The sequence below is a fragment of the Manacus vitellinus genome, unplaced genomic scaffold (assembly GCF_001715985.3).
Source record: "Manacus vitellinus isolate BGI_N305 unplaced genomic scaffold, ASM171598v3 scaffold_1_pilon, whole genome shotgun sequence".
Lineage (NCBI taxonomy): Eukaryota > Metazoa > Chordata > Aves > Passeriformes > Pipridae > Manacus > Manacus vitellinus.
In genome coordinates, this window is record NW_021939396.1 from 47,732,222 (window position 1) to 47,758,954 (window position 26,733).

Genomic DNA, 26,733 nt, shown 5'->3' on the forward strand with positions numbered 1-26,733 from the left:
ACAAAATGCCAAAAATTTCTTATCTCATTTCAGAATCTACTCATATGCCAGACTGCATCTGGATTCTTGATTTTTTTTTTCCAACTCCTGTACCTTCAGAAGATATACAAAGAAGGCTCTTACATAATTCAGTGGTTTTTATAGCAAACTAAAACTATGCGGAAGAGATTAAACTTTGGAAGCTATTTTTAACCAAACTAATGGTATCAGTTTCACTAATATCATAAGCTGCAGGTGTATCCTAAGGTAAAATGTAAGACGATGGAAGAGCTAGTAAGACAAAAGGCCACTGACTACAGAAAAATAGCAGTTCCAAATTACATTAAATTAGGCAATTCTGCCCAACACTCCCCCTGGTGGTTTTGCCCACGGAGATGAGCATGAAGTCCCACAAACGCAAAATCCTCCAGCCTAACGACAAAACGTCCCGTTAATAGGATTAAGTACCTCTCATCAGATAAGTAGAACATGGCAAAATCCCTGACACTCCCAGAAATTAGATCAGAGCACAGCCCAGCCCCTTCCTGACGCAGGGAGCAATTTTGCAGAAGAGGTGTTTCAGTATTAATGGTAAATATACCGTTTTTTTTACTTTTCTTTGGTAAAGGGTTTCTGTATTTCTTTGCAAAGTTACTTGGTCTTTTGCTATAAATGTAAAGGTACGATATGCAAGTAACTATAGAAGTGAATCCAGGCTATAAACAAATCCAGGATTTTAATTTACATATGCACTTGTGGCTGATAATTGCAACTCCAGTAAGGCTATACTGGCTAACAAGAAGGCACTTAAATACTGTGTTCATTTAATCAAATGAGAACTATGAAGTGCAGTTGCATGATTTCTAAAAAATAAACTTTTCTCCTCTGCTTTTAGGAGGGAAATAAAGCAAATGACATTTCTTTCCCTTATTTTGTTAGAATTTCTTTCAGCTGCTGATCTGTTTGTTTACAAAATTGATCTAATTGCCAATTTCTTGGCACACCTATTATTACATCTCAAATAATAAGTCTTGTTTTGAAGGACAATGAAAGGAATCGCATGTTTTGACACAAGGAAGGAAATAACATTCCAGAAATTTCCCTTTTTAAAATTGACAATACTGTTTAGCATGGATGTATTTATGCTATAAACTAAGGACACAGTGTGAAATCAGTAACTAGTGCTTTTTACAAGTTATAAAAGGGACAGACTGAGCTGCATAAGCTTTTGGGTTTATATATGTATGTCCTGATTCTGTTAACCACTGCGCAAACCCAGTGGAATTCATCTAATTAATCTAAATAGATAATTACAAATGAGGTCAAGCTTCTTACTCATGTGTTTTCACTAAGAGTAGCATTTAGATGCATGCTATAAATCTTAGAAACCATAGTTAAAGACAAAAATAATGGGAACTTGTATAACACTTAGCAAACATTGCATGTAGGCATTTGAACATCATAACAATGTTTACATTTAACTGCACTGACCTGCTTTTTTAATAGAAAGAACATGAAGTCCTCTTGGATATTTATAATATATATGCTATGGCTGAATGGTCATCAATGTGCCCCAACAAAGCAGGAGGAAATGAATCTCCGGGAAAACCTGAAGCGTACGTATGCTTTTCTTTCTGGGGTGTGCTGGAGGGCCCTGGGCCCCAGTTGGCTAGTGCATTTTGACTTCCACACTCACTGGCATCAAGACGTTCCACTTTCATGCATGGAGCTTAGAAACCATAATAAAGCTGACTGCGTGCCCCCCCCCCCCACACACACAATGGGGACATAAGAACAAGCAGGATGAGAAAGTAAAGGGATTAACAGATAAGCAGCCCCTTGCAAAAAAAAAAAAAGTATTTACAGGACATGTATAGGTTATTTGGTTCCTCATAGATCATTAGAATACAAACTGAACTCAAAATTCAACAGATTTTGAACTATTTTGTTTGTTTAAATAATCCTTGAAAATGTTCACAATTATACACTTTGCTGAAAGGTGGCTTTTACAAATAATTTAAATAAAACTACTTAATTTAGAAAATAGCAGTTATTCTGCATATACACATCTCTAAGCATGGCTTTATTTTGTTGATAGAAACTCCAAGAGGATCAGCCACTAAATATTTTTTTGTTTCAGTCTATATTAGTCATATTTCTGTAACAAACAAACAAAAAAAGTTAGGTGTGAGGAAGAAAGATATAAAGGAAGAAATTACTGACATGTGCTTTTGGCATTCTCAAGGTGATGGGATTTTTACTTGTTTTATATAGCTCCAGTGATATTCAGGGTATTTCCACAAAGGGAACAAATACAGATAAAGGATAGGCAATCATGCATAGCTTCAAGGTGCAACATGTGGGCCAGCTCAAGCTTTCACCAAAAATGATCATTACTTCACCAGAAGTCTAGAAAACAGGTTGAAGGCACCTGTAATCCACATTTTCAAGATGTAAAGGGAAGCTATCACAGGCTGCTATCAGATCAAAGATAAATATATAGATTATGTCATTAGAAAACTGATGGGTAATCCTTGGAGATATCCAAAATCCAGGATGAGGTTTTGGAGCAACTAGAGCAACGTGCTCTAGTTGATGCTGCTTTAAGCAGGGGGGCTGGACTCAATGACCTCCAAAGCTGCCTCCCAGCCTCAACTGTTCTGGGATTCAGTAATCAGCAGTGGCACAGTCAAATATACAGCTTGAGTTACATGCAGCTGATCCTTGTGAAGGCTCTGGGCCGCATTCTTATCTGATGGAAAATGTCTTGGCTCAGTGTTGTTCAGCATTCACTATCTCAAGATTTGGCTCTGCCACTGTAGGGAAACAGAGCTGTTTCATTCTCCTTCGTCAGCAGTGCATGACAATTTGCAATGTGTTAAAATCTGATTAAGTCACTGTATAATTTGGCTTTTTTTAGAATTATCTGAAGTTGGAGAGAAGTATGTAGATGAAGAGGTAAAGAAAGCTCTGATTGGTATTAAGCAGATGAAAATTATGATGGAAAGAAATGAAGATAAGCACATAGATCTGATGAAAACCTTGAAGAAGAGCAGTGAAGAAAAACAGGTAATATAAGTGCATCTGGGGCTTTTTTTGTTTGTGTTTTTGTTAGCTTGCAGCTATTTTTAATCAAAGGTGAGGCAGATTGTACAAGGATTTAGCCTCAGTCCTGGAAGTAGTACGGCATGCCATTGTGCTCAGGCCAATAAGCAACACAGATGAGATCCCTTTTTCTCTCCCCTTTTCTGGAGAGAATGTAAATCACATTGTATGTACACTTTAAGCAGCATCACATCTCTTATGTGATCATAGGGTTGATAGAAAATCTGCTTCTGCTCCTTTGTCTTACTATCAGAAGAAAATCGCACTCACTGCTCATTTCTAAAAATGCACCACTTCACTGAATTCACCCCAAGGCAACTGCAGGCAACTGTGTGACAGTGTTTTGTGTGGAAGGTCCAGCAGCTCTGCCTATCATGTCTCTGAATACCTGAGGTCAAAAGATGTTTCCCAGCTTGTTTGGCAAACTTCAGACCTCGAGGAAAAAATCAAAGCCACAAATGATAACATGCTCTAGAAAAAGTACAGTGAATCAGGGAAATTTCCAATGTTGTAGTGCAATGCCTAGGCTCAGAGCCGTGTGCTCAGATGATCTGAATAAACAGAGATTACCGTATAGTAAAAAAAATACAAAGATCCTAGCTTTTGGGTTCAATGAAGTTGAAGGAAAATTCCCTCTTGGCCTGACACCTGATAGTTAGTTTAAACTATTTGTATTAGCAAGCCAAAAAGTACCTGACAGCTTTCTAGCATCTTTAGGAACACCACTGCACTCTCACAATCAACACTCTTGTTCGCTCTTACTTGATGATATCATTTATACAGAGCTTACATTGACAGTGAGAGTTCATAAAACACTGAATAAATGCATTAGAAAGATCAGAAAATAACTAAACATAGATTACAAAGATCGCAGTTGCTGTCTCCATCAAGCATATTCTGATAGAAGTTTTCTGTGAGCCTCTTCCCTACTGAAATGCTGCCAAAATGAATAAGCCCAACCAATTAAACGTTTCTTTCATACTTAGGAACAACTTGGAACACTGTTTGGAAACCTAAACTATTAAAATATGTTGCAATTGCAGAGAGAAATTAATGATGTGCAATCTACTTCAATAGGAAGAAATTTTCTGTCTTTCCATTGCCAAATCTATTCCAAAAATGCTGTTTCTGATCTGCTCAGCTTTGTTCTCCACCTGATGAAGAAGGATCCAATAAATAGAAGCAGCATTGTAAAATGCGTCTTGTTTCTCTTCATTATGGAAGGAGTGCCTCACACAAGAGCAGGAAGAAAATCCCTCGCTACAGTCTTGTGATTAGTATACTCCCAAACAGCAGAAATGCTATACTTTCATATATTTCTGCATTACAGAAATACTTTATGTATGGCAAAGACCCAGCCTCATGGAATATTAATCCCTTAAAGAATAGAGAAAGGCACTGTTAGTAGAACAGATGAATACTGTTCAGATTACATGAAAAAAATACAAGTTGAGCACACGACCACGTGGGAGGTTGAATTCTTCTTGCACAGAAAGATGTGTGGCTTTTTTCATTACATTAAAGCTCCTAGTAGACTGTAGAGATCCATTTGTTTCTGTAGGCTGTGCCTCCTGAGAGAACAACATCGGAAAAATCCTATAAGAAAAAGGTTTTCAATTTTCAATTCCCTCCATATGTGACTGCAGCTGAGAAGACAACTTACCCTAATGGTTAGGCATTAGCAAAAAAAAGGACGCCAAAATAGTCAAAATGAGTGATCAACACTGGGATAAGTACTTGGAACACTAATCTGAAAATTACCCTCAACTGAATCTTTCTCTTACTTAGCAAGCCTTGCGACTTATGGATGAAGTAAAGGCAAGATTGGAAGAAGAAGAAAGACAATGTCAAGTAGCCTTGAAAAATTTATGGGATGAATGTGAATCTTGTTTAGAAAGCACCTGCATGAGATATTACACAACTTGCAAGCGTGGTGTGTCAACCTTTAAAAGAAAGGTAGGAAGAAACTTTGTATCCAGAGAATACTTTTGAATTCACCTAAGAGTTTTAGATACAGCACATTTTCTTTTCTCAATACCTAAATCTGTAGTTGTATCAGGTTACTAATATTAATTTGATTTGGAGGGTATCGAAATGCAGAGTTATATGACAGGGATTATATGTGATTATATTCATTGGACATTGAGCCAAAATTAGTTCAGTTGCACCCCGGCGAGATTCCATGGACACTGATTATTCCCCTGACTCCAACCGACTCATTACAGATATGCAATGTTTCCTCACAGTAGGACTTGCATTAGGATAGTCAATAACTATTTGTAAAAACCACCACATAGATTCTTTATGGTCCATCTGAAAATCGACCAAGATAAAAGTGTAGATATAGTTAGCAAAATTCCATTGGGAAAAAAAAAATCTCCTACTTGTACAACATCATTCTTTCCTATACTTATTTTAAATCAACTCTTGAAGTAACAAAAAAGCTTTAAAATGCTTAACTATTTTTTTAATAAAGGAACCTGTCATTAAAGGAGATTCCCCTACTTCTACCAGAAATAAAATATGCTTTCCTGGCTGGTAAATTATTATTACTACAAGACTTAATAAAATTGTAATCCCTTTTTTTCTTTTTGTTTGGGCACATGCTTTAAGTGTAGCTTAACAAACAATACTGCAATTACTGCTACTGAAATGGTAGCCAGATTACCTAGCTTTCACACCCCGTGTATTGAAAAATATAATAACCTAAACATTAAACATACTGTGTTTCAGACAAGCTTTGGAGCAGAAATGTATAACATTTGTGTATATTCTTAAACTAATTCAGGTTAAAATGTGGGAGATATTAAATTTAAGACTATTGGTGATACTTTTAGCCTTTTAGATACCACTCACAGATACCTCAAATGTATCTCTTAGGCTTTCAAGAGGTCGTGGATGCTGAAATTATTGCAGTAAAAGTTATATACCACTTTGTCACTGTCTTTGACCCTCTTGGTAACTTCCTCAGTGAGCTATATGCCTTATTTGAAGCATTCAAAGTAAGAAAAATGTGATATGACCTAAATAATTAAAACAAAAAAAAGACAAAGAGGATAGCTGTGGGTGAGGACACACAGGCAGAGGGGGCAACACTGGCTTAGGCTGGTCCTGCAGTGCCGTTTCACAGTTCACCTTCCCTCTGAGCTGCACTAGCGGTCAGATCGAGATGATGATGTGATTTATTTTTTTTTAAATGTATGTGTATATCTGTCTATATCTATCTATAAGAATATCTGTCTATATCTATGTGTATGTGTTTAGCAGGGTGCTTCTTGATGCTTACCTGTTTCCTAATGCCATGGAATGTGGCTCCAAAAAGCACTCCATTGGCTCAGGGAGAAGTACTGTCTTAAAGCAGAGCGGGGAACCAGCGGCTGAGACCAGTGACTGAGGAACTGGGAACCCTGTATAGCAGAGTTGACACTCGGATTCTTCCATCATCAAACCATGGACTGAGAGTCACTGCTCTCTTGATTTTGCTGGGTTTCAGTTTGCAGAAGGACGTAAGGACTTGCCCATTGGCGAGAGTGGGCAGGCTTTTTACAAATCATGGCAAGAACAATCACCTTCTGTTCCCTACACTGCACATAAGTACACAGAAATGCATCTCGCATCTTTCCAAGATAAAGTCCAAGTTGTTTGTTGGAAGAAATCCGAATGCCGACACTTTGAGCCTCCACAGATTAAAGGGCAACTGGCAACCTTTTTACTCCAGATCTGATTTGGAGTAAAATTAATGCTAATGATTTAGATTGAATGTACTTCCCCTCTTTAGGGTCTAGTGTCTTAAATTACTTCAGAGAATATGCTGTGTTTGCAGTTATTAAGAGGTAATTGTTTCTACAAGTGTTTGAAAAAGAAAAATTAGAGCCTGAGAGATGACAAACTGGTAACTTGTCAGGCAGCTCATCTGTCTCCTTCTCATACACAGGTTGAAGATTTTTTGAGGAAAATACCTCCCCTCATTTTCACTTTTCATGAGGATCAAGGAAAAGACATCCAGTTTAATGAAAAGTCTGAGAAAGAAGATACCCAGCTAGTAAAAATGGAAGATTTATTTAGCCAACTATTATCAGATGTGGGCTCAATATTTGACAGAAGTTTCATTTTTTTCAAGCACATGCAAAAAGAATTTGACCAGTCTTTTCAGATGTATTTCATGTCTGATCTGGACTTGAATGAGTCCCCCAGCATGGCAGCTTTACCTGAGGACACCACCAGAAATGACAGCTCACAAAAAGGCTGGGCTATGCCTGGCTTTTTACAGATAGTTTTTGATTTCAGTAGGACCGTGTTTGAAGGTGTCAGTGAGGTGATTACCGATGTATTTGATGAATACAGAGACTATCGAAGAGATTTGCCAGAACAAACCAAAGGCAAGTGTTAGAAAATGAAAACCAACTGCACTGTCAATGACATCAAACATTTTGGGATTGCTAAACTATGGTTAATGATTCAGCTTCCATTATTTTAGTGTGAGATACTGTAAGGAAGCTCTGGAGGTTTTCTTGGTTAAAGAGACATGGGGCAAAGATAACTTTTATCAGTTAAATGAACAAGTCACCTAGAAATCTCAGAGAAATATTGCAGGGAGGCTTGTGGATCCTACACAGCCTGATTTTCATGGCACTTCTCAAACTATTTGCAGGAGTTCCTCAGGAGCCCTTGCATTCATGACAGATGCAGGTTTTCATAAGGCTGACTGACACATTTAATCTCAGCATTTGTCAGGATATGATTTGTATCATCTCTTATTGACAGGTCACCAATTCTAAAAAATTAGAGTAATACCATGGGATGTCAAGACATATCCCTGCCCTTGCCAAATGATGTTAAGTTCAGCTTGACAGCTGCAAGTTCCAGTTTACTGCAGCAATGTAATGTGCCAATCAAATACCAGTCAAATAAAGACCCGCCATCAGGTTTTTCAGTGACCAGAAAATTCTGGGCATACCACTGGTGATAACTCTCAGTGAAGGGAAAGAAACATGGCCAAGTTTTAGAGTACAAATAAGCTTTATATTTTACTCGTGAAAAAGTAGAGCAAGCATCATTTAAATACGTGCTGGTGCCTGTCTAGAAGGAGATCGCAGTGAGCACACGCCATAACCCTGAGTGGTAGGTGACATAACCGTTATATGATCATCAGGAAACATAAAGTTAAGTGATTCTTCAACAGTTTCAAAATTTTTTTTCTGTATCAGGAGCCATGTCACCTCAGAAATAAGTTTTGGTACTGTGCACTCATCTAGCTGTATGTGATTATGAAACATCTTGACTTCTAAGGGTCAAAAAGATCTTACCAGAACGCAGATGTTGTAGAAACAAATAATGTGTAATAATATTAGTAATTTTTGGTTATTAGTGGGGAATACACTACAGTGTCTTTGTTAAGGAATATACTACAGTGGCATGAATTCTTTGAAAGAACTCAGACTAGGTAATGAATGTGTATTTATCAAAACTCTAAGCTTAATGGCAGTCTAAAAATACTACGACTTCATTGCAGATCCTGACAGAAGTGGCATGTTCTCAAAAATTGTGCCAGGGCACCAGAGACCTCAGTGCAGGGAGCTTCGGGAGAACTCCTCTGGATGCCCACAGTTTCATGAGAGATGTCAGAAATGTCAAGACAATCTTTTGCATGGTAAAGAGCTATTTTTCTCGTTTTTCTTCTGTAATGCATTGATTCCTGGTTTGTAGATTTTGAGTTTTCTGTCATTTTCTACTGCACTGTCTTCATATTTTTGGAATTAATATTCAATCACTGAGTTATTACTGTAACTACAGGTACAATCACCATTCCTCAATCCAGATGATTTCTATTAGCTTTCCCCACTGTCTCCACAGAGTGTCACTATAACTCAGTTATTAACATACCGCTGGTGGTCCAAAGAGAAGTTCCACAGTCTGTAACAAAACACCGATATATTTTGTTAGAGCTGACCATCCTGCAAAGACACAAGATGTCAGTCAGCAATCGATCCTGCCTGGGTGCAGCAGTGCTGAGCAGAAAGTGAGGAGAAGCTCAAACTCCTGACACTTGCTTCTCCCGCTGACAACCAGGTGTAACATCACACAACACTCAGCTCCTCACAAGGAAAGTAAGAGCTTGTAATTATTCTTTGTTGAACGATGTTAGCAAACAGGGCTGACAAAAAGGGGATTTCATGTCAGTATGTAAGGAGGTGGCAGAGCCCTGGTATGTGCCCTTCATGGGCACCTGAAAAAAATTCAGACTGCATCATCTAGAACTCCCACTGCAGCATAACACATCTGTATTTCTATAATTTTTTAGGTCTTAAAAGCCAGAAAACGTGCTTAAACTCAAATGTCTTCAGAATATCTCCAGTGTGGCAAATATTAATGATACACTGACACATTTTGAAAAGAATATCAGACCACTTAAAATATTTTTTTATCTACACCCATGTATTACAGATACCAGTTTGTATCTGTAATTACTTTATTATCAGCCTGAAGGTGTCCCTTGACAATATTATTGCACAGAAAACAAATTGAATTTTTCTGGAGTAATTTTTGTATAGGTTTAATAAAATGTTCTTGTTTAATATCCATATTCCAGTAAAAAAAGCCACAGGAATCTTCAGTTCTAAGTTCATTGAAGATGATGTCTAGTTATCGTTAGATAAATATTAGGTCTTAAAATTCAACAGGAATACTAACATACATTACAGGCTTTCTTTTAATAACCTGTGACATAAAATCATAGAATAGTTTGGTTGGGTAGGGACTTTTACAGGTCATCTACTCTGAGCCCCCTACAATGAGCAGGAACACACTTATCTAGATCAGGTTGCTCAGAGCCCCATCCAATCTGACCTTGAATGTTTCCAGGGATGGGACATCTATCACCTCTCTAGGCAATTTGTTTCCATGTTTTACCACCCTCATTGTAAAAAACGCCTTCTTTATATCTAGTCTGAAAACACCCTCTTTCAGTTTAAAGTCATTACCCCTTGTCCTCAGGCCCTGATAAGAAGTTTGTCCTTATTCAGGTACTGAAGGCCACAAATTTTCTTCAAAGGCCACAGTAAGTCTTCCTGGAATCTTCTCTTCTCTAAGCTGAATAACCCCAAGTCTCTCAGTCTCTCCTCTTAAGAGAGGTGCTCCAGCCCTCTGATCATCTTTGTTTCCCTCCTCTGGACTCGCTCCAACAGGTCCATATCTTTCTGTGCTGAGGACTCCAAACCCACATGCAGTACTCCAGGGGTCTCATGGGAGTGGAGTGATCTGCTGACCATGATTCTTTTGATGCAGCCCAGGATACAGTTGGGTTTCTGGGAAGAAGCGTGCATTGCTGGCTCATGTCTAGCCTCTCATCCACCAGCACCTCCAAGTCCTTCTTGGTAGGGCTGCTCTCAATCCCCTCATTCCCCAGTCTGCGTTGATACTGGGGATTGCATCAACCCAGTTGCAGCACCTTGCACTTGGTCGTGTTGAACCTCATGAGGCTCCCATGGGCCCACTTCTCCAGCTCCTCCAGGTCCCTCGGGATGGCATCCGTCCTTCAGGCATGTCAACAGCACCATTCAGCTTGGTGGCATCCGTAAACTTGCTGAGGGTGCACTTGATCCCACTGTCGATGTCATTTATGAAGACACTAAACAGTACTGGTCCCAACATAGGCCCCCAAGGGACATCACTAGTCACTGATCTCTATCTGGACATTGTGCTGTTGACCATTCCCCTCTGGATCTGACCAACCAGACAATTCTTCATCCACCAAACAGTCCACCCATCAAATACATCTTTCTCCAATTTAGGGAGAAGAATATTGTGGGGGACCACATAAAAGGCTTTACAGAAGTCCGGATAAATGACATCTCTAACTCTTTCCTTGTCCACTGATGTAATCACTCCATCATAGGAGGTCACCAGGTTGGTCATGCAGGACTTGCACTTAGTGAAGTTGTGCTGGCTGTCCCAAATCACTTCCCTGTTCTCCATGTGCCTTAGCAGAGCTTCTATTACATCAGTCAATTCCCTCAGGACTCATCAAGTCCAACAGACCTACACACATATATTCAGGCTCCTCATGTGGTCTCAAAACCGATCTTCTCTTCCAGAGGGAGGAACTTTGCTCCCCCAATCCCTGCCTTGCAGTTTATATACCTGGGATAGATTGACAATGGAATACGAGCAATTAAAAGAAAACCATAATGTATAAGGAGATTATGATGTTGCTGTATGCAAAATCTACCAAATCTATTTAGCATAAGAGAAAATCTATAGCCATTAAATACAATATAAACCTTAAATTACTTGGTAAGTCATTGTAATATAATAAATGGGATAATTATCCTTTAAGTCATTGTGAGCCTAAACTAAATCTACCAAAAGAGGTAAGCAAGAATTATTCTTTTTTTCAGTATTATTTAAAGACCAACCCAAACCATGCCCCTTTGCTAGACTTTTTTACAGTTTTCATTACTTCAGATAAAAGAGACAAAGTACAAAACATAATACTGTATTTTCTAACAGATTGCCCAAACGTTCCTGAGCTGCACATAAAATTTGATGAAGCCTTTAAGCTGGTTAACCTCTCAGGGGAGCAGTATGAGCAGATTCTCCAGGTGGTTCAGCATCACACAGAAGACACTTCCTACTTGTTGACCAAAATGAAAGAAAGATTTGGGTGGGTGTCTGAGTTATCCAATATGACCATCGGACCAGAAAGCATTTTCAATATAGTTAAGGTAAGGGTTGTCTTCTGAAGGGAGTTATTGCTGCCTTTGACCTGCACTTTGCTCATATTTACGTTCTTGGGGGTTTGGGATGTTTGTACATGTGTGATGTCTGGTTGTACAACACAACATTCCTATTCATCTTGAATTTGTGTACGCTCGATAATCCTTTGATGAGCTGAAACTCCTGAGGTTAGAAACTATTTTCTTCTAAATCCTTTCAGCCTGATGCATGGCTGACAGGCTAACCTGAATCACTGTCTGATAAGAGTAAATTGACACTAGCAGCTTTGACTGGTCTCAGATTACCTTCACAGATAAATTGCACTGCACCAGTCAGTAACACATCTTTATTGGATCAATGAATATCTAGCTGTCTATGTTTGTACCTATATATTCCAAAGTTCAAAGAAGGCAAATGTTAGACAGATTCTTGCAGTGGAAGCTGCATATGTTTGACAGCATCTGTCAATATTCCAATAAGTACATCATGATTAATTGTATCTCACACACCAGAATACATCCAAGGTAAATTCAATTTTCCTGGGCAAGGGACGAATTCTCCTTTCCTGCTCAGAAATACAATGTACTACTATTACAACAAAAACTATACAAAATGATGGTGCAAACCACAAAAAATAAAGCACAAAATAGGTACAAGGGGACAGGCACACTTTCACAACTCAGTCTGAGCTATCTGTTTGAGGAAAATAAAGCTACAGAACTAAGTCGGGTTTAGAAAAACACAAAGGAATACATAACTTCAACCACACAAAAGTTGTACTGAAATTAGTGGGACAATTTACAAGTTTTCATTAGGAGAAGTTCTTTATAGATGGAGTTCATGGTATAAATATTAACATGTAGTGCTTTAATACGGTCTTGCATTGCCATGTCAGCTCTTTCCACCACCTACAATAAGCTTTGGCATTAATTCAGACACCCACTGTCTTTTCAGAAGAAAGCAATTTAAAGAAAGCAGAGAGGTCTAAATTATTCCTCTATTTAATTTTCCCTTATTAAAGACAGTGGGCACAGTAGGTATAAACAAAACTGAAAGTACTCAGTAGTTTGTAGTGTCTAAAGTACTGATTTCTTCTAGGTGGTACCTGGGGATCCCTCCAGTAAAAATGAAACTGTGGTAGATGTGAATATTCTGACTTCTCCTACTTTCACCATTAAAGTTCCTCCCAATTTAGACCCAGAGAGTGCTGAATTCATTGAATATGTAGCTGGGAAAGCACTGCAACTGTATAAGCAGAATTTCTAAGTGGTAAGTTCATTCTTTGTCCTTTCATGGAAAACAAAATTCTTCCTAACAGGTGTTTACATTGCAATAAACTTCACTTGGAACAGAATTCGGTCATGGTATATACAAGACTGCCTCCTGAGAAACAACATATTGATTAAGACAAACAGAAGCGTTATGGAAAACAGAAACAAACACTCAATGTTCTAGCCTGCAAATACAGACACAATGATATTAAATGATTTGACTAATTTAACTGTGAAACCCTCGATCTTTAAGTAACATCTGGGATGAGGTAACGTGATGATAAACATTTCTTTGGAAAAGAATTGCCTCACAACCACAGTCCACTGTCTTGGCATCAAAAACCATGTCTTTGTGTTTATTCATCATGAACGAACTCGAATTGCCACTCTTCATTATGCTTTTATTTTCAGTGGTGTTTAAGAGCATGCTTGTATTATTTTTCATGATAAAGGACTGCAAAGTGAGAACCAGCACCAGGACTTGAAAGATCTGTCTTATCATAACGTTTCTCCATTAGCAGCACTCTGCTCAGATTAACAGTGTAAACAGAATCTGCAGTTCAACTTGCAGGAACATCCACAGAAAGATCCTTCTCACAGGCTTCTAACCATTTTTGTAGAAGTCTCCCTCCATGTTTAAGGGATTTCCAGATGAGGAAGGAAGAACCAGTCAGGCAGGCAGGCAGGGATTAAAAAATGCTACATATTCTCTAACCCAACAGGGAATCTCCAGGAAAGATGGGGTGGGTTTAGGTGGCATCATGCTGCTCTGCAGCTTGTAAGCCACCCTTCCCTAGGTTTCCCTTCCTAGGGGGCCCTGGGATGCACAGGTTTAGTGACCTCTTACAAGTGGTTTTACCAGGGGACAGAGCTGCAAGATACATGAGACCTTTAGGCAAATCACTACGTTGTCCCCCCAGTCCTCTGAATAGGACTAGATTTGGACACAGCTCCTTTTTAGGTCATTGGATGTCTGATATCCTCAACCCAGCGACTGAAGCATGACCTGAACACACGGAGAAGTCCAAGGAGGCATGTAAAAAGCATTCAACGTTAACAAAGTAGATGAAGAAAATGTCAGTATTTTGTATTAACTCTGGTTATTCTTTTGAGGTTAGACATAAAATTTTTAAACAGATGAAAGAAATCATTTCCACCAGAGAGGCTGAGGTGGGCTGCAGAATTTGGGCATAATATAATAAGCCTCACTACGAACTTTGTTTAGGTAAATATTGGTGAAATGAGGAGTATATTATATTTAAAATACAAACACTTCTAATATTTACAAACACATCAAATAAAATGTTCAAACAGTTTCTGTACAAACTTTCTTCAAAATTCCCTGTAATTGATATGCACTTATTGATACACTCTTTCAGATCATGGAATACTAATCTTCAAGGCCTAGTAATGAGAATAATTATTTCCTTAGTCTGATTATGATTTTTAGCCTGAATTTCAGTCTGATTTTTCTGTGCAACATATCTTGTGTAGCTATTTCATACCTGAGAAAAATAAGTGGCATTGATTTCCAAATCACACTACCATTTTACATTCAGTTTGCACAAGATTACACATTCACATGAAAATGTGATGATAAAAAAAAAGAGTTAAAAGTCTACAAGAAAAAGGAAAGATCTATAAGAACGAAAAAAGAGGGAAAAAAACCATTTCTCTTTGGGTTTTATGTCATTTATGTTTCTATAGTAGGACACTGACACATTCCACACATACTAATTTTTCTAACATATTTTTCTCAATCCAAAACCAAAATGTATAATTTCTTTTTTTTTTTTCCTCCTAGGAAAGAAGATGTGTGAAATCTTTCTTCCTTGACCACTATGGTTGAAATACCCCTATGCTCAACATACAGCTAATTGTTAAATTACTATGGTTAAAATAGTTGCATATAAATAAAATTTTGCTTAGTAAATACTGTGACATATAAGCTATCAACCAAAGACTGTAGAAATCTTTTAAATCAAAACCAAAACAAATCCATTTTAATATTCATTTATTAAAATAAAATGTTATTTATGTTGTAAATTAGGTAATCTTTGATAACAAGCTATGGCTCTGGTTATCCAAATATTTAAGAAAATAATCAGCTGTAAGCATACAAGTAATTTCTATCTGCATGCTTGAATTCAAGCACATTCTTAATCATTTTCAAGATTGGTCCCTACAGATGTTGCACATTCAGCTAAGTTTGAATCAACCAGATTTCCATATGAATGTAGCATATTATTTTGTGATGAAAATGTTCCATTTCTTCTTTCAGTTGCTTTTGATGTTTATTGTGTACATTAAATGACTTTTCTGAATATGCAGTACTAAGTTTTCTGCCTTTGGCATTTCTTACTTGTAGTTGGCCTCCGGAATTTATTTTTTAATTAACTAACAGCCTTTATCAGTAAAGAAGTTCATTTTTTCCAAAATTACACACATTAGCTTTCAATGGTATTTGTAAATTATAATAAAGGTTAAGAACTGATATATCACTCAGCTAGAAGCAGAGCTCTAGGTGATTTAGTTTCATTTGCTGTGCTCAGTATTTCTAAGCATTGTTTGCACACAGATATATGCACCATTTTCAACTGTATCCCTGCTAAATAAATCGTATTAATTTCAAAGTGTACAAAACCATCTATATTAGATATGAATATAGAAAAATATCCCCACCCTAGTTATACTTTATGTTTTCCTTTACTTCTATACATACAAGTAAGTATACAAATTTATACAAGAAAAAGGCCATTTAATTGTTTTAAATTGTGGGAAAGATGATTTTCTGCCTGCTGCAAGGAAAAGTAGCATTTTCTAATCCACAGTCCTCTGTTCTACCTAACTTCCATCTTCTATACCTGTATTACAGGCTCCTAATCGTGAGAGATTACAGCAGTCATAACTCCTGTAATCATACCAGTGGTCAGAAAGCCAGGCTTTATCTGAGAGATAAGTGACTCTTACAAAATGCTTGACTTCTAAGAGATACTAAAAAAGAAATATTCAGAGAAGAGTTAGTTTGTTCTGACTAGCAGAGATTATACCTAGAAAATTTTCAGAGGACACCACATTGGGAACAGTTGCAATCAAACACAAGTCAGGAGGCAAAATGACACTGAGACACAGGAGAAGCTGAGATCAACAAGATGAGACTCAATAAAAGTGAGTGCTGAGTACTATCCTCAGTGAGAAAGCAAATGTGTCAGTACAATACGCAGCAGAAAGCTGATGACAAGGTATGGCATGAAAGGATCTTGGTTTCAAAGAATCACAGAATCAATAAGGTGGGAAAAGACCTCTGAGATCATCGAGTCCAACCCATACCCAACACCACCATGCCAACTAGACCATGGTCATGTACAGTCTTTCCTTAAATACCACCTCTCTGGGAAGTCCTTTCCAAAGTCTAATCAGCCTTTCTGTGAAGAAATTCTTCCTGATATCCAACCTAACCTCCCACGGCACAACTTAAAACTGTGCCCTCTTGCCCTAGTTGCCTGAGAGAAGAGGCTGACCCCCACCTTGATACAACCTCCTTTCAGGTAGCTGTAGAATGATAAGGTCACTCCTGAGCCTCCTCCAGGCTAAATAACACCGGCTCTCTCAGCTGCTCCTTGTAGGACTTGTGCTTGAGACCCTTCACCAGCTTCATTACCCTTATCTGCACTCACTCCAGCACCTCAATGTCCTTCAGAAGCTCAAGTTAAGGTAATACTGCTGCAATGTGGAAGACGAGCTGTGCCTGGGGCATGGCACTGCAGGGGCACCACACCAAAGACACAGGAGGCTGGCACCAGGTCGCACGCAAGGCTTTGGTGGTTTGGGATATCCCTCCAGCTGGGGGGATCCAATGCCAAATGTGTGTGGCCTGCCAGGCCCAGCTGAATGCTTTGATCTTGTTTAGCTCTGAAATGGGATGCTTGACGAAGAGAGGAAAGTAGATGAAAAATGCCAACAGCACTTTCCAGTACGCAATGAGCCCAGAGAGCAGATACTTTGCCACCGGGGCAGGTCTAAGTAGAGTCACAGAATCAATTAGGTTGGAAAAGACCTCTGAGATCATCGAGTGCAACCCATGACCAAACACCACCGTGTCAACTAGACCATGGCACTAAGTGCCGCGTCCAGTCTTCCCTTGCTGCACCACCTCCCTGGGCAGCCCATTCTGATATCTCCTCACCCGTTCGGGGAAGAAATTCTACCTCATGTCCAATCTAAACAAGTTGGTATAGTTTGGAGCACTGACCAGGGCCAGGTGCTCGGGACAGCCGCTCCCTCAGGGGGAAAGGGGTCGCGTCCATGGGGGCTGCGGCGCTGAGGAACCCCGGGCGCTCGGCGGTAAGGAGAAAGGGAAGACAAGAAGCAGGATGCAGCGGGGCCGCTCCGCCCCTCGGCGCCGCTTGGCGGGAAAGCCGGGCTTTGGCGGGCTCGGAGGAGCAGCGGCGGGCGGGAGCAGAGGACCGCCGTGCAGCCGGAGCCCAGCCCGTCCCGCAGGGAGCTCTCGCCCGACATGCCCGCCGAGGGGGAGCCGCTGAGCGGCCCCGCGCCGGCCGGGGCTCGGCGAGTCGCAGTACCTGCAACAGGTACGGCACATCCTACAGCACGGCCACCGGAGGGAGGATCGCACCGGCACTGGCACCCTCTCCGTGTTCGGCATGCAGGCGCGGTACAGCCTGAGAGGTGGGCACCGCCGGCACCCGCAGCCCCTGTCCCGGCTCCTTGCCCCTGCTCCCTCTCCCTGCCCTTTGCTCCTCGTCTCCGGCCTCCTGGGCTCCCTGTCCCCCCTGCTCCCCCCCGTCCCTGTCCCCCCCGCTCCCTCCCCCCCGCTCCCCCCCCTCCCTCTCCTGTCCCCCCGCTCCCTGTCCCCCCCGCTCCCTGTCCCCCCGCTCCCTGTCCCCTGCTCTCGTCCCCTGCCCCTGTCCCCCTGCTCCTGCCCCCTGCTCCTGTCCTCGGCCCCCTGCCCCTGCTCCCTGTTCCCGGCCCCCTGCCCCTGCTCCCTGGTCCCTGCTCCCTGCTCCCTGGCCCCCTGGCCCCTGCTCCCTGTTCCCGGCCCGCCGGGGTGGGTGTTGGGAGGTGTCACACGCCATCTTGTACCCCGGGACTGACCCGCTCCCTTCCGCCGAGAGATCTGAGTACGAGAATTAGACATCCTCTCCCAACTCCTTGCTGCATATCCAAACCTCTGAATATCAAATGGTGGCGTTGAGAAAAGCCTAAGTCTGTTCACCTTTCGCGAATGGCTGTCTCCTCTGACACTCTGAAACTCTCTTCCAGATCAGTTTCCACTGCTAACAACGAAGAGGGTGTTCTGGAAGGGAGTGCTGGAGGAGCTGCTGTGGTTCATCAAGGTTCGGTGTTTGGATGTCTCTGTGCGTGCTGTGCCTGAGAGTGGGATAAATGGAATGAACTAGTTTGGATTGAGGGATTTGGGGTAACTACAGGTGCTTCTCTTCCTATGAGAGAAGTGCAACCACCTAATATTTTGACCACACACGGAAGGCTATTATCTTCAAGACATTCAGCCTTTTAGTGCAGACTGTTGCTAACAGTGCACTCGGAAGAGTTTTTCTTCTATTTCTTTTTATGGGATATAGTCTGAAATAGTGAGGGCTTTTGCTGATTTGACTATACTCTGGAGTTATAAAGCCTAATACAGTGTCTTTTCTTAGTGTTTGAATAAGAAATAATAATATGAAATAGATAGTAGGCAATTTAGTGATCTGTTTTTTAATATTGAAATAGCTTTTATTGATTTGAACAGAAACAAGCAGTGCAGAACCACAGGTCAAGTGAGATCGATGTAAACACTAGGCTTTTTAGTAGCAAAAAAATGAGATCTAATAGAGCTGATAGCTGTAGGTAGAATAATAAAATTCAGCTATAGATAATACATTACAATGGAAGTGTTCCTTTATATGTTGTGATATTGTGCAGGTATGGGAAAGTCTATCTAACCATTTGCTACATAGCAGGACTCAAATGCACATTAATTTTTTAAAAGCTTTGGGTGTTTTTTTTCAAATGTAAAAGACTAGACACTCTCCAAACCAGCATAACTTCTGTGTTGAATTTTTGAATGTGCCGATTTGGACATGTTGCAGGATTCAGCAACATTTCTCTGGGTCATTTTCACATTTTTGTCATTTAAACAAAAGGATTTTTAATACCTTAAGCTCATTATAGGTGGCTTGGCAAAGACAGTGCCCTTGTTAGTCTGTTTTCATCCATCTGTAAAGTAACATCTTGTTCTCTGCAAATGTGCTTATGAAATGACATACCACAGTTGACCTTGAGGCCGTATTGTTTGTGCAATCACAAAGTTAGGAGAATCCTGTGTTAAACAACAGTAGCATGGCTGTTCCTCAAACTTCATCCCAGTATGTTGCTCTCAAGCTTTATTCTGTCCATGTGCAAGAACCTCATCCAGTACATTAATTAGACTGTTCATCCTTTGTAAGTGGAGAAATACTGTAGACTAGAAAAGCTTAATGCAGCTGTTTCAGATAATGTCCTCAGTGTTGAAATTAGGAAGCAGAATTCTTACTGTCTGTGTTTTGTAGGGTTCTACAAATGCCAAAGAGCTCTCTGCAAAAGGTGTGAAGATTTGGGATGCTAATGGGTCACGTGAGTTCCTGGATAAGCAGGGTTTCAGCACCAGAGAGGAGGGGGATTTGGGACCAGTGTATGGTTTCCAGTGGAGGCACTTTGGAGCAGAATACAAAGATATGCACACAGGTAATCATGTACAAATACAGTCTTGTTCACTTAGTGAGACAACTGTGATACATTACTTCCAAAACTCTGAGTTTTGTTAAGGGACTGAGTGTGAACTGATAGCCAGAATAAATAGTGTTTGAAAGAGTTAATTTAGCTTTTTTTTTTTCTTATTTAATCCAATTATCCTGAAAGATGTAGCTTTGTGTATTGTAGTGTGACATTTGTAGAACTGATGGATCGTAAGGAATACACTGTTATTCTTTTATCTAGACCAGATATGGTCACTGATAGCTGGAAGGATGTGTGCCTGTTGCAGTCCAGAAGCCCACGCTAGCTCCATTTGATAGCAGTGGAACACAGGCTGCCATCTCTGTGTATCAATGTGGGGTCCCAATTTCTGTGATACTGTTGTTCTGGAAAGAACTGGCAGTGCACTACATTCATTGGAGACAGGGGAAGAGAAAGATTTTTCTATTCTGCATCTGGAACAAAGTAGGATGTATCCATAGCTCATGATGCTGTGGACAAAACAGCCGTAACAAGTTGTGATGCAGTATCTGTTGGTATTATTTTCTGTGGAACAGGTTCATTAGACTTTCTCTGAAGTGTGTTGCTGGCTCTTTTCTAAGTCACTGAAGGAGAAGATGTAGAAAACATTTTGAGGACTGCCCCTATCTAGAGTGATTTTAAACTCGGATTAACAACATGGGTTAGTTATCTTGGTGGGGGTTTTTGTCAATACAGCCTCAAAATTAGTTACAGATATTAGACTTGGTATTGGCATGTTGATCACTAGTTTTATGCTAACACAAACAGTGCAAATTGTGAACTGACATATCTGAAAACTTAGTGAAAAATTTCAGTGTTTCTGAACTTAGTAGGTCTGAGTCAAAACATAGGGTGGAAAAAATGAACAAGATAAATTCCCATGGGTTTCATTACTAATAGATTTCCTTAAGTTGCATTACTAATGGATAGGTAATTAGCTTCAGGAACTAACATAACCATTTGACAAGGCTTCTGGCACGGTATTGCTGGCAGAAGAATTCCCTGAGCTACTAATTGTGTCACGGAAGGATCACAGAATATTCTGAGTTGGAAGGGACCCACAAGGATCATTGAGTCCAACTCTTAAGTGAATGGCCCATATGGGGATCGTGTATTACTACCTTGCTTGCCAGCTTGGGTCTCCCTGTAGCTTAATTTGATGTTGATGCAATAAGGTATTAGAAAAAAGTAGTTACCAGTCATGCTGATTGACTGGAATGAGTCAGAACAATGATTAACAACTAATGACTCTTTTATTCTGAAATCCATTCTGATGGTCAGTTAATATCAGTACATTTCTTATATAACTGGAATTGAGCCTAAAATTCAGCCTGAGAATTGGGTGAAATTGGGTGAAATGTATTATCCTGTGCTATACATGATTAAAGTTCCCTTCTGGCTTTAAATGCTGTGGAAATTTAGTTTTCATAAATGACCTTATGAGTGCTAGATGGTTGTGTTTATTCATCTGTCAAAAACTTTGTACTTTTGAGTATGTAAAGAGTGCTGGTTTCCCTCAATACTGGTCTGGGCATAATTTTATTTTTTTTAGTGAGAAGGAGCACTGTAACATGCAAGTTTAACACCTAGAAAGGCATTTTAATCCAGAAGTGCAATAAACGATTTAGTTTAAATACTGTGAATGACAAGGTAGTAATATATTGTCCATTCCAGTACAGCTCTTTACCTATTTAGGTAACAAGTCATCATGAAAGATAAAATACCATTCTTTGTTCAACTATTTTTTTGTATTGCAAGTTTTGTTTCTTGGGATTTAGCGATTATGCAGACTTCTTAGTTGGTCTTTAAAAATGTGAAGTTATTAAGAATGGAATAAAGTGTTCTAAATAAGAATGGTCCTATTTCAGTGGGTGCTAAAGGTAGTCAAAGCACACAAAAGAGATGAGGGGACATGTCAAAATACCATAATGAAAATTTCACAAGCTTTAGAGCACCCTAAGAAACACCAAGAATAGCCTATATTTAGAGTGTGCCAACTAATTAATATCACTTTCAAAGTTGCAGTAAAGTTTTCAGAGGTTGTAATTTCAATATTACTTTTTGGTGGGATGTGGGCTGGGTGTTAAAAAAATATCATGACTCGAATCTGTCTGGTTTAGATCTTATTTGGTACCTTTCTCCAGATTACTCCAACCAAGGAATCGATCAGTTGCAAAAAGTGATTGAAACGATCAAAACCAATCCAGATGACAGAAGAATCATTATGTGTGCTTGGAATCCAAAAGGTATTGAATAGCAGAGTTTAAATGAATGCAGTTGCACATTACCTTACTTTATGCTAAATTATGTTCTATTCCTGTGTCCACAGTCAGTACTATTTGGTGTCCTTATTTACTTTTTATAAAAACTGTCAGGAATACAATAAAAATGACCAGGGGTTATAAGTTTGATTCTCTTTCTACCTAAGTCTAATGCTCAGACCTCAAAAATATTGAACCACTTCTTCAGAGTGTTTCTTTCCATGTTAAACTTAACAAAACCCTTAAAACTAGAGAACAAAAGTATTATTTGTGTTGTAATCATCTCTTTTAACATGGGTTGTCTAGATATCCATTCACTCTGTATGGCTATTTCTAAACAAGAGCCTAGTGCAAGAGAATGTTAACTTCACCAGTGGTGATCTGTGCTCCAAAAAATCCACTGGTGTATGAAAGGGCTGCAACATGCTGTTACTGTTATTTATAAGGTTAAGCATTCTCAGATATCAGAAGATACCTGGTTAAAGTTTTTCCTGCCAAGCTGCAGTTATGCTATCTGCACTTTTTATGTGTGGATAAACACTCAAAAGATCTTTTGTTTTCTGATTTTTTTTAATTGATCATTGTTTTTATATCTGAAGAAGCAGCAAAGGCACATTGCAATGGGAAGGGAGTAAGATGAAGCAGTTGGAAGTTGCTTTAGGGTACATGCTTAATTTTACTCTTAATGTCTTCCTTTGGGGAAATCAACTGTCTCACCGAGGTGAGTAGCAGTAAACTGCTGTGCAGCATTATGGCATAAATCTGTTACGTGGAATATCTGTTTATGACTTTCTGGTCATGCAGCCCAGGAGACAGCTTGTCATGACCCAGACTTAATTGCTTGGGCAGCAGGTGCTTATAAACAAGAGAAACAAGCAACAGAATGACGATGCTGTTGGCTCTCTACTGTATCCCATTACATACTTATTTAGGTTTTACATCTTTTACATTCATAACACACTAATGCTGCTACTGTTCTTTTCTGTACTGCAATTCCTAGATATTTCTCTGATGGCTTTGCCTCCATGCCATGCTCTTTGCCAATTCTATGTTCTAAATGGGGAATTGTCTTGCCAACTCTATCAGAGGTCTGGAGATATGGGACTAGGAGTGCCTTTCAATATTGCCAGCTACTCACTGCTCACATACATGATTGCCCATGTTACAGGGCTAAAGGTAGGTTATTTTATCATTTTACTTAATCTTGTCTGAGAAATGAAGGACTGAAAGACGGGACTCTTCATGTCATGAAAATGTCCAAGAAAAAATGGAATGAACATACTGTTAAAAATCTTGCTGAAATATGTGTAAAAAAGGGCCCTGCGAATTTGATGTGAATTGCCTCTGGTTTATGTGGGCAGTTAGGATCAGAAACGTAAGAATTCTTAAATTAAGGTTAAACAGACAGAAGATCCTCCAGGTCATGACCATGTCAAAACTGGCCTGTTCACTAGTCTGCTTCTTAGAAATCTGAACAGAGCACTTGTCTTTATGGGATAGTAACATACAAGTGGTTAAATTTTGTAGGATGTGTTTAGTGGAAGCGAACAGTAGCTCAGAAGTTGCTGTCAAGGTTTTAATTTGGATATTCTGCCCACCTAACTTCCAGCTGTAATTTCAGCTAGGTATCTCTGTGATTTCCTACTGTAGATGATTATGTAGAGTGGTAGTATGTGCTCAAATAGCTCCTGCTATTTGAGATATATTTTTTAATTTGACAGAAAAATTAAAAATGCTCAGCATCTCATACATGTGAAAACCCCTTTTCTTTAGGGCATGTAAAAGTTATACTAGTAAGACCATTTGTGCTTGATCCTCCTGCTACCAGCAACATGAAGGAGAACTTAAAATAAGGAAATAGGGAAGAATAATCAGACTTTACAGCAATTGCAAACAGAGAAATTAGTCCAAGGTACTAGTCCATATTAGTCCAAGGTACTAATCCATATTAGTCCAAGGTAAAGTCCATGAGGCAGCTGTTGTCTCTCAGCCATTTTGTCTCATGGCTTTGGTGGTTTTCAGTGTAATATATCCAGGGGCTTATCTACATTGGTCAGAGGCCAGTAAAATAGCTGATAAAACTTACCTGAGTTAAATTAGATTGCTCAGGGGCTGCGAAATCACAGAACTTTCAATCTTGCAAACGTATCTGGATTCTTGATAAGTGCTTTGGGGTTTAGACTGTGACTGACACCTCCACTGCTGCAAAGTACAATGTTTAGAAGAGGCTAAGGCAGTTACTCTGAAACAAGCTTTGGCAAGTCATACCTATTAGAAGTAAAGTGTAAAAGCTGGATGTCACTGCCATGTCCGTTTTTATCTTGGTGAGCAGATCAGTAGTGCTCCATTCAATACCAAAGCTATTATCCTAGCAGGATTTCAAAGATAAATTTTTTTGTAAGCTAGTGGAAATTTCAATATGTTTTTCATTAATTATGCAGTAGTCAGGGAAGCTAGTGTCCTTCAAAGTTTTCAAGGATGTCTTGGCAATACAATCCAGTACAAAAGCTGCAGTTCCACACTAGATGTAAGGTACTAGGAATCAATACTGTAAGCATTGTAATGTTTTGCTTTCTTGAAACCTGACTGAAAACCACGTGTATTCTTCATTCTTTTCAGCCTGGAGAGTTCATACACACTTTAGGAGATGCTCACATATATCTGAATCATGTGGAACCTCTTAAAGTTCAAGTAAGTATTTACTCTGTATTCTTGTATTGTTTTATCTTCCACAATACTTGTTCAATGCAGAATTATCTTGGTATTATAAATATCCTTTTGCAAATATTAACTTGTGTGGCTTTTCTTCTCATTTCTACCCTAATAATTGTAATATACTAATAAATGTAGTATTCAACTCCGGTTGCAAACAGAAATACAATACAAATGTGATTGAAATGCACATTAGTGTACTACTTTAGAACCCAGTTGGAGATCCAGAATTGGTACTCCTACTTTTGGCTAAATCATACCAAAACCTTAGAAAATCATTCTGCCTAATCCAGCTAAACAAAAAATAGAATGTCTTTGTAGTATAGCAGAAGATGATAACTTACCAGTTCACAGAGTTAATCAATATTACTATTTGGCTATCTTTTCTTCAGTAAGTAATTTGTTGCAGTAGGAGAAAATCAGAATTCTGTTTGATTTGACTTAGCTTGGGTTGAGTGTCCTCACCATTCATATGGTTCAAAACCATTCAGAGAACTAGTTAATGGTTTGGACCCAAATGGTCCTGTGAGAAACTGCAGCACATTTGATGCACATCTGGGTCAGAGTTTCCAATATAGTTTCCTCTGGAAGGAGTATGATCTGTAACCACCAGAATTGCTTCACCCACTGGAAGTGCTTGCAGTGCATTTGGATGATCAAGGAATTCACTTGAAAATTATGCTACTGTCCCTATGAAAATACTAAAGTAGATTCCACCTAACAATATTAAAATTTTCTTCCCTTTTTTTTCTTAGTGTAAGTCTTCTTGGTGGGGAGGGAAAGTCTACATAATATAATCTGAATTGACATTGAGAACACAAAATCTCTCAAGTATTAAGCTTTATACAATAAGCTTGCTTTTATTTCAGCTTCAGAGGGAGCCAAGACCTTTCCCCAAACTCAGAATTCTTCGTAAGGTTGAAGACATCAGTGACTTTAAGGCAGAAGACTTTCAGATTGAAGGTTATAATCCTCATCCACCTATTAAAATGGAAATGGCTGTTTAATGCTGTAAACCAGCATTAAATATTTATGTGGAAATGTACCTAAGCTACTTAGTTTCTCTAAAATGATGGGGCTTTTATATACTTCAAAAGATACCTGCTTTATTATTAAAAAGAAATAGATAGTAGCAGACCAGAACTGCCTTCAGTACTAACCTGTAGTTGTACAGAACAGATGATTATGCCTGATGTACTGTGCAGACATTAACTCATCTCTAAGTTGATAGTGAGCTGGTTTTCTGCATGTTTCAGTGGCCACTTAAATTACCATTCAGTAACTGTGAGCACTTGCTTATGTGCTTGATATAAAGAGGATTCCTTCAGGGTTGGAGAATTTGTTAAATATGTTCTAAAGAGTATATGTCTAATAAAGCTTTTTTAAAAAAAATTCTGGAACGTATGATGCATGTTTAATTTTAATGTGTTTGTTTATGTTTAGTAGTAAAAAAGAGCTGAAAAGCAAAGGATCTTGGAGGGTGAGATCTAGCAAGGAAAAACACTTGAACTTCCCATGGTCTTTATAGATGAACCATCAGGAAGACAAAAGATCTTAACGGAACCTTGCCTGAAATGCAGTGTCTGCGTAACATCTCTGTAGCAGCAATTTATTTTATTCCTCAACCCTACATGAATGATTATTTTGATATAAATCAAACAGAGCTGTAGTTAAACAGAAGTAACCAGATAGCATTAGTAATCAGCTGTCTGTCATCACTTAAAACCAGATCCCACAAAAATGTGGACTGATTTTGCAACCTGAAGCATTAAAAGTTAGAGATCGTAGTATTTGTAGGAATGGAGTTTATTAATTTAATCTTAGGGGAATTCAGCTTTTATCTCTCCTTATCCTTGCAACTTTTGCATTAACTTCAGTTCTTACAAAATTCCTCATCAGGAATTTAATTGTGAATAGAT

The 26,733-nt window shown here is 39.2% G+C and overlaps 2 protein-coding genes across 2 annotated transcripts; both read left to right on the forward strand.

The window, feature by feature from the left end:
• Positions 1-470: 470 nt before the first annotated feature.
• Positions 471-15,301, forward strand: CLUL1 (clusterin like 1). The gene is made up of 9 exons (XM_008928344.3): positions 471-570; positions 1,486-1,595; positions 2,900-3,048; positions 4,873-5,040; positions 7,019-7,463; positions 8,597-8,734; positions 11,593-11,807; positions 12,898-13,068; positions 14,875-15,301. The coding sequence occupies exons 2-8, from the start codon at positions 1,493-1,495 to the stop codon at positions 13,063-13,065; spliced, it is 1,386 nt and encodes a 461-aa protein (XP_008926592.1). The 5' UTR covers positions 471-570; positions 1,486-1,492; the 3' UTR covers positions 13,066-13,068; positions 14,875-15,301.
• Positions 15,302-17,586: 2,285 nt separating this feature from the next.
• Positions 17,587-26,199, forward strand: TYMS (thymidylate synthetase). Its single transcript, XM_018076458.3, is given in 8 exon segments — positions 17,587-17,624; positions 17,626-17,756; positions 18,351-18,424; positions 19,637-19,811; positions 21,986-22,087; positions 23,103-23,278; positions 24,722-24,793; positions 25,684-26,199. Coding segments are annotated over 8 exon segments (906 nt in total). The 3' UTR covers positions 25,822-26,199.
• The last annotated feature ends 534 nt before the right edge of the window (positions 26,200-26,733 follow it).

Bases quoted from the DNA above. Each gene is read 5' to 3' on its own strand.
- CLUL1 (XM_008928344.3), top strand. From the start codon at position 1,493: ATGAAGTCCTCTTGGATATTTATAATATATATGCTATGGCTGAATGGT. The intron at 1,596-2,899 runs GTACGTATGCTT...GGCTTTTTTTAG, and splicing joins TCTCCGGGAAAACCTGAAGC to AATTATCTGAAGTTGGAGAG. The intron at 8,735-11,592 runs GTAAAGAGCTAT...ATTTTCTAACAG, and splicing joins TCAAGACAATCTTTTGCATG to ATTGCCCAAACGTTCCTGAG.